General features: G+C 30.7%; 1 protein-coding gene across 1 annotated transcript; it reads left to right on the forward strand.

The window, feature by feature from the left end:
• The first annotated feature begins 518 nt into the window (after positions 1-518).
• LOC113377791 (dual specificity tyrosine-phosphorylation-regulated kinase 2-like) lies at positions 519-5,095 on the forward strand. Its single transcript, XM_026618215.1, has 3 exons — positions 519-1,563; positions 2,390-2,705; positions 4,333-5,095. The coding sequence occupies exons 1-3, from the start codon at positions 664-666 to the stop codon at positions 4,785-4,787; spliced, it is 1,671 nt and encodes a 556-aa protein (XP_026474000.1). The 5' UTR covers positions 519-663; the 3' UTR covers positions 4,788-5,095.
• The last annotated feature ends 2,566 nt before the right edge of the window (positions 5,096-7,661 follow it).

The raw sequence follows: 7,661 nt of genomic DNA on the forward strand, positions 1-7,661 counted from the left end.
TAGCTCGGGATGAGCTCCCCGCACGGCTGCGCCCTCTGCGGTTACAGAGACATCTCTCTCGTGTCGAATTCACTAGCGAGAGATTTGTAGCGAATTAATCATGGCCGTCAAATAACCATTAATTCTTGGCTGGAGATAAATTTGATTGACTGAAAGAATGCTAGATGTTTTTACGTTTAAGTCGTCTTATCAAACATAACACATCCACTCTTATTTAGTTCTACAAGTGTTCTTTTCCATACGAAAACGACTGAACTAGTCATGCATTTTACATACGTGCTTGTGATACGACAGAACATTTTCGACGATGCCAATTTTTAAATATTTGTGACTTAAAATCATCGATTCTGTATTAGGCTTAATAGATGAAGACATAACCGACAGTGCGATACGTGTTGGTTTAATGAAGAATGGTGTAAATGTGATTTTTAATTCAACAAAAAACTCTCAAGTGATTTGCTTTGTGTCATCGGGAAACAAAGGGTTTTGAGCTGTCTGTCGTCGCACAGGTTCATTATTTTTAACATGTCTCAGTGTGTTTACATGTCATTTTTCTGTTGAAATGTGTCGTCAGTTCCATGTTTTCTAATCAAGTCAATGTGATGGTGAAATGTGCAAAAAATCTTTCACCTCCGCTAGCGATTGCTAGTGCTCCATGGGGCGATGTATCATCAATCGAGTGATGTTGTCTGTCGCGATAAGCCGACGTCGGGCTTGTCTTCTGGCAATACTGTTACGAAATTATATTCTTATTACGCTACTGAAACATTGCCGAAATTGAAGAAAACGGCCAAGAAACAGAGCCCCCCTATGAATAGCTCGGCGAACAGCGGCGCTGCGAGCAGCACGCCCGCTCTGCCCATTACAACGGGGAGCAGCGAGGCTGGCAGCTCCCAGAGCAACAGTCAGGAGAAGCCCAAGACCACTGTGGCAGCCCCTGAACAAGTCATGCTGTTGTATATGAGCAAGCTCACTCCTTACGAGCACCACGAGATATTCTCTTACCCACAAATTTATTTCATTGGGGCGAATGCTAAGAAAAGAGCAGGCAGACCTGGTGTCAGTCTATCTGAATTCGACAATGAACAAGGATCTTATATTCATATCCCGCATGATCATGTTGCTTACCGGTATGAAGTACTCAAAGTCATTGGAAAAGGCAGCTTTGGCCAGGTTGTTAAAGCTTACGATCATAAAACCCATGAGCATGTTGCTTTAAAAATGGTTCGAAATGAAAAGCGATTTCACAGACAAGCCCAGGAAGAAATTCGCATTCTTCAGCATCTGAGGAAACAAGATAAAGATAACACTATGAACATTATCCATATGTTTGATTTTTTTACTTTCCGAAACCATATGTGCATAACATTTGAGCTCCTTTCTATTAATTTGTATGAACTGATAAAGAAGAATAAATTTCAAGGTTTTAGCTTGCAGCTGGTGCGAAAATTTTCTCATTCGTTACTGCAATGCTTAGATGCCCTGCACAATAATAAAATAATACATTGTGATATGAAGCCAGAAAATGTTCTCTTGAAGCAACAAGGTCGATCTGGTATAAAGGTTAATATTTTTAATTGAATCAAACTTGTAATAAACAAAAATTTAACTTAAGGGGGTCTTCCTATGTGACGGCCTGTTTTTTAGGGATATTTTAGGATTTTTTTTCTACGACCAGTAAATATTTAGAGCTTCAAGTTTTTTATCATTTATTAACACATATTTGGACAGTATAAATATAACATTTCAGCTAAAAATATTCAGTCAAACTAGAGTTACAGCGCTCTGAACACCCCCGCCTCGAAAAAAAGAGCTCCCACTTCCTCCACGATTCCGGCTGATCGGCTTATCTGAAAAAAAAATAAACGGCGTTTTAATTTGTAGGCTTAAAAGCACGGAATGACCTATAATCAAATGAGTAAAAATAATTGATTTTTGATAGACATTTGAAATAGAAGTTGCAAATTAGGCGTTTTTTTTTTTGTTTTTTGCTATAAAAAAATCGAAGTTTTAAAAAATTTTTCATTCATTCCATGCGTTTAAATATATTGAGTGTGCCCTGTAAATTTCAAGTAATTCGGTCCAGCCGTTTCTGAGATACAATGGAGGAAAGTTTGAAATACAGTTTTGAGAAAAACGCGTTTAAAGTTCTAACTGCCAACTTAGCGCTCCGAACCACTCTTTCTTTTACCTGCTGTATCTTTAAAACGACTTCGAATTTTCTAAAATCGCTTTACTACCGTATTCTAGACATGTTAAGGGAGCAATTTATGAAAAAAAATAGATTTTTTCAACCCATCACATAGGAAGACCCCCTTAAGTTAGGTTACTTAAATCACATGAATAATTTAACTTTCATTATTATATCTAATGGTCTCATTATTTCCAGGTGATTGATTTTGGATCTTCTTGCTATGAACACCAGAGAGTATATACATATATTCAGTCTAGATTCTATCGTGCTCCTGAAGTAATCTTAGGTTCTCGTTATGGCATGGCTATAGACATGTGGTCACTTGGTTGTATTCTAGCTGAATTGTTAACGGGTTTTCCTTTATTGCCTGGAGAAGACGAGAGTGATCAATTAGCTTGCATTATAGAGTTGCTTGGAATGCCTCCTAAAAGCTTGCTGGATTGTTCAAAACGATCAAAGAATTTTATTAGCTCTAAAGGTTTTCCAAGATATTGTACTGCAGCTGTTTTACGTAAGAATTACTATAGTTCTATAACTATACATTATGATATTTAATTCCATATAATAGTCCAGTCATTTAAGCTTAAGTTAGGTAAGAATCTCGTAATTCGAGATACCCAGCTGTAACTCTGTAAATTATTGGTTATATTTTACAGTTACAGTTATTATCTGTAAGGTATTGACACCCTACCATATGTAGGTTTTGAGACAACTTTTAAATTTCTTTAAAGTTTGAAGTAAATCTTTAAGTTCTACTTAAAAAAAAATTCAGACATATAAAAAACAATATATATCACACTTTTCTGTGGTACGATACAAAAAACTGTTATGACTCTAAGTAATTATAAAGACACTGGAATAAACACACTATATCTTTTGGATATTGCTTTATACTTTAACATACTGCAGAAAATAACGTGAGACATTATTGTAAATAGGGAATGCAATACCGATGAAAAATTTCAATACCGGTATTTCGGTAATTTTTCATTTTAAAACCGGAATACCGGTAAATTACCGGTATTTTTATTATCTTAAACAAAAGTAAACAAAATTGAAAGTTACAAGTAGAAATATAAAAAAATGTATATACAACTACATATATTCATCTTAACAATAAAATAAAACAATAAGTTTATTTTTTTAAATAATAAACTAACAAAAGTATATACAATTTAATTAATTCATTATCACTATCGAGTATATTGAGTACTTTTCACCAAAAACAAACTTATGAGTAAGAAAGACCAAAAAATCATAAAAGGTCATATTATATTATTATAATAAACTGTATTGTCTGTATCCGATGTGTTAAATTAGCATAATCTCCAATATATTGAAAAAAATAATTTTTCTACACTAATTTTAAAGTTACTATAATTGTTGAGTATTGTTATTTAAAACAATGTGATGCTTATATAGTATTTTCAAACTTCGAAAGGTTTTCGAAAAATAATATTTTAAAATTGTAATAAGAAGCAAAAATATTTAGTAATTATCATAATTATTCTGTATATAGTTGGAAAAAAATAAAGATTACGCAGGAGTAATCTGTATGATACAAAATATTTTGTCGCAAATATCACTTAAAAAACCGTTACATTTTTACAAAAGATGGAACAAACATCATTATCTATCAGTCCAATTCTATTTATTGTAACACGATATGAAGCCCTTTGGAAAGCAATAAATATTCAGTTTAATGACGAGTTGAGATAATATTTGACATTTGTTTATCACATAGAATCACTTGAAGATATATCTGTTTATGCGATTATGGAATTTAAAGATAAATTTGTTCCGAGAATATTTAAACTTTAGGGTATTATGTATCTAATAGCGCTTATGTAAAAATGTCGAAATTACCGGTATTTTTGGAATAAATACCGGTAAAATTACCGCCGAAAAATAGGGCGGTTTACCAGTATTTCGGTATACCGGTATTACATTCCCTAATTGTAATTGTCCACAAATTCATATAAAACAAATTACATAATATACACAATAATAAGTTTACAGTAGGTATATTTTTGTCAAAATGCTGCACCGAGTTTATGGTAGATTGTTTTTGAATCAGTGCTGAGTGGCGTGGGTTAAACTTGTAAATAATTAATGTACTAATTTTATTTCTTTTATAGGAGATGGAACTACAGTGTTGAATGGTGGTCTGTCAAGAAGAGGCAAGCCAAGAGGTCCTCCTGGTTCCAAAGATTTAAAGAAGGCTTTGAAAGGGTGCAATGACCAGCTATTCCTAGACTTTATCAGTCGTTGTCTGGAATGGGATCCAGAAAAGCGCATGACCCCAAGTGCCGCTTTACGTCATGCTTGGTTGCGACGACGTCTGCCCAGACCACCAAATGACAAATGCTATGAATGTGCAAAATTGCCTTCATCGACAATTATTACAACCACTTCTTCAAGTAGTGCTACTAAAACGAGCGCAGTTGTCAACAAAGCATCTATTCCTAGTGCTACTTATACGAATAGTAAGCTACGCGGGCAGGTGTCCAGTTCTTCAGATGAACGGTCTAGGCACAACTTAAATAATTCTAATAATAAACTTCCCAATATCCAAGGCGTGCAAGGAAGCTAGTAATGCCATGGTTAGGTAAATAGTTTTAATAATCCGACATTAGAATACAATTTTTGGAGTAAGCAGTTTTTAAGGAACTGGTTTGTGTTATTTGTACTGATTTGATGTGCACTTAGTGCAGCTTACATTTATAGCTTTTATTAATTTTAAATGATGCATTCAATTTGCACATAAGTAAATTGATAACACTGCCTTTTGTTGTTGAGTTGCTGATCTGGCGGAAATCATTCTATAACATTTACATTTTAATTCAATTGCATATATATATATAACATATACATTTTGGGTGTCCCAGAATTCAACATCAACCGGGGTGATAGTATTGATAATAGATGTCCTTTTGAAACAATTCAGAAAAAAAGTTTCTCTCATTGCTTTGGAATTAAGAGCTTTTAGATGCAGTCTAGAGCTTTGGTGAAATTGTGACCATTTGTCAGTTACTGTGGTTAATTTCCATTAATTTTAAGTTCTAGGTTCTGCACTTCAAAGCTCATAATTTCCAAACAAGAGATTTTTTTTTCTAATTTGTTTTGAGGACATTTATTATCAATAATATTAGCCCATTTTAACTTGATGATGAGTTCTGGGACACCATATATACATACCTAAATTACATATATATTCTACACACACACACACACATATATATATATATATATATATATATATATGTATGTATGTATGTATGTATGTTTGTATGTATGTATGTATGTATTGTGTGTTTATACATATTTAATAATTTCAGTAGTCATTAAATAATTTTTCACAAACAATCATTTTAGGTAGATTATTGTGATAAGATCATTTACAAATTGATCTCTGTGCATCTCAGTGAACGTAGATTTTTTTTTGTTTTAGATAAATGCATTTTATTGTTGACTGACGATGTGTATAATTCATTTAATCGTTTCGGTACGACTGATCGTCCTAAGGAATATAAAATTTTTCAGTTGCATTTGGACAATGAAATACAAATAAAAAATTTGAAGCGCTATTTTTTTAATCGATTTACAGTTTAATATCAAGTTTGGTATATGATAATAATAATGAATATAATAAAAGATAGCTCTTAATTATTAAACAGTAAAAATATTTGATTTCACATTTTTTATTCGAACACCTTTATTTGTTTGATTCAATTATTTCTGTAACATTGATGCGATTTTTAATTTTAAATGAATTGCTAAATTGCTCTAATTTTACTATTTTCTAGTTTTTTTTAATGTGCTAAATTAGAATTAATCTTTTAAAATGTGCTTCACGTTATTTATTTGTTATTTGCAAGACCTAGCAATTATCTATTAGTTTATTGCCAACTAATTTAGTTATTTAATATGTTCATATCTGACTGAGAGTAATATTTAACTCGCTTTAAACATTTTTTAAAATTAATCTAACTGACTTGCATTAATTTAGAAAAATATCAATGCTATGCTTTATTTTATCATTATTTTAGTGTTTGCTAATACGGCTAGATTATGTAGGCATACACATGTACTCATATGCGATTTATACAGCTTCATGTAAAATATGAAATATTAAGAACAATAATTAAAGAATTTGCTAACATTTTAAAAAAATTGTATTTTAAATATGGAAACTGTTTTCCTTCTAAGTTGTTTTTTATATATTTATTTACTAAATGTGAAATTACATTAAATTATATATATATATATATATATATATATAAGTGAAAATTTATATATCTGCTAGCAATTCTTAAGCATCGTGATCCTTAACATATTTTTCATATCTTGCATGTGCATGCATACATACCAATCGATGAATCTATGTTTTATTGCGTACATATATATGTGTAGATTAAATTGTGATAATTTTATTATAGTTCATATGGGAATCGATATGGCAGTCAGAATAGAATATAGACAGTCCTCATTTATGGTAGCACTACTTCTATTGTATTATTATTTAAATGTACTCTTTAAGAAATATTGACAAATGAATATAAAATAATTATATTTATTATACTAACACGTAATTATTTTGATGACATTTTGAAATTGCTCTAAGTGATATAATTACAAATATTTTAATACTTAATTCTTTTGAGATTGTTGTAATTCTAGAATTAGTATTTTTATATTAAAATTTGCTTAACTTGAATATTTTAATATTTTGTAGATCAAAATATTTAAGCCTAAATGACTAGATATGAATGAATTGAATCATATTATTTTCAATTACCGAAAGGGTTGAATTTTGTTACATTTACAATGTTTGGTATATCATTTTGTAGAGGATTGTCTGTATATCTATGTATATTAGCACAATTAATAGGAATTCTTTTTTGGTTAAGTTAGTTTTTTTATTGATTACCTTAGCGTTATAGTTATTGTCTTAACTTAGTTAGTTTTGAATAAGGAATAAATATCCCCAGTGCTCTGTAAATTATTGTCTATGCATCACAACTGTACATTGGTCGGTCAGAAGATATTTCATATTTGTTCAGAGTTGTGAGATGTTTAATTACGTTAGTTTAATTTACGTTTGTAAAACTTAAATTCAAGTAATGCTTTAGTAAAAGTTGTGCATTGCTTGTAATACAATGATGAATTTACATTTGCTATCTGTGAATAGTGCATTTAGACTTAATATTAGCTTAATGACAAAGGTCTAACAATTGATTTGATACAATTCTTCATAATAGTTAATGCATTTTGATGTTTTGCTTTTAAATTGTGTGACAGTTATAATATTTTGAAATATTATATAGAGTCACTGTAAATGGCTCTCAGATTTTTTGTATTAATTTTGAGCTAGTTCTCAAGTTTTAATCATTGCACAAAAATTTTTATAAATATATGGGACCACTATTTGTGGTGTTTTTTATTATAAAAATAATTTTGTATTAAA

Source organism: Ctenocephalides felis, unplaced genomic scaffold (assembly GCF_003426905.1).
Source record: "Ctenocephalides felis isolate EL2017-DRISC unplaced genomic scaffold, ASM342690v1 CF-g0.4_SCAFFOLD_01886, whole genome shotgun sequence".
NCBI lineage: Eukaryota > Metazoa > Arthropoda > Insecta > Siphonaptera > Pulicidae > Ctenocephalides > Ctenocephalides felis.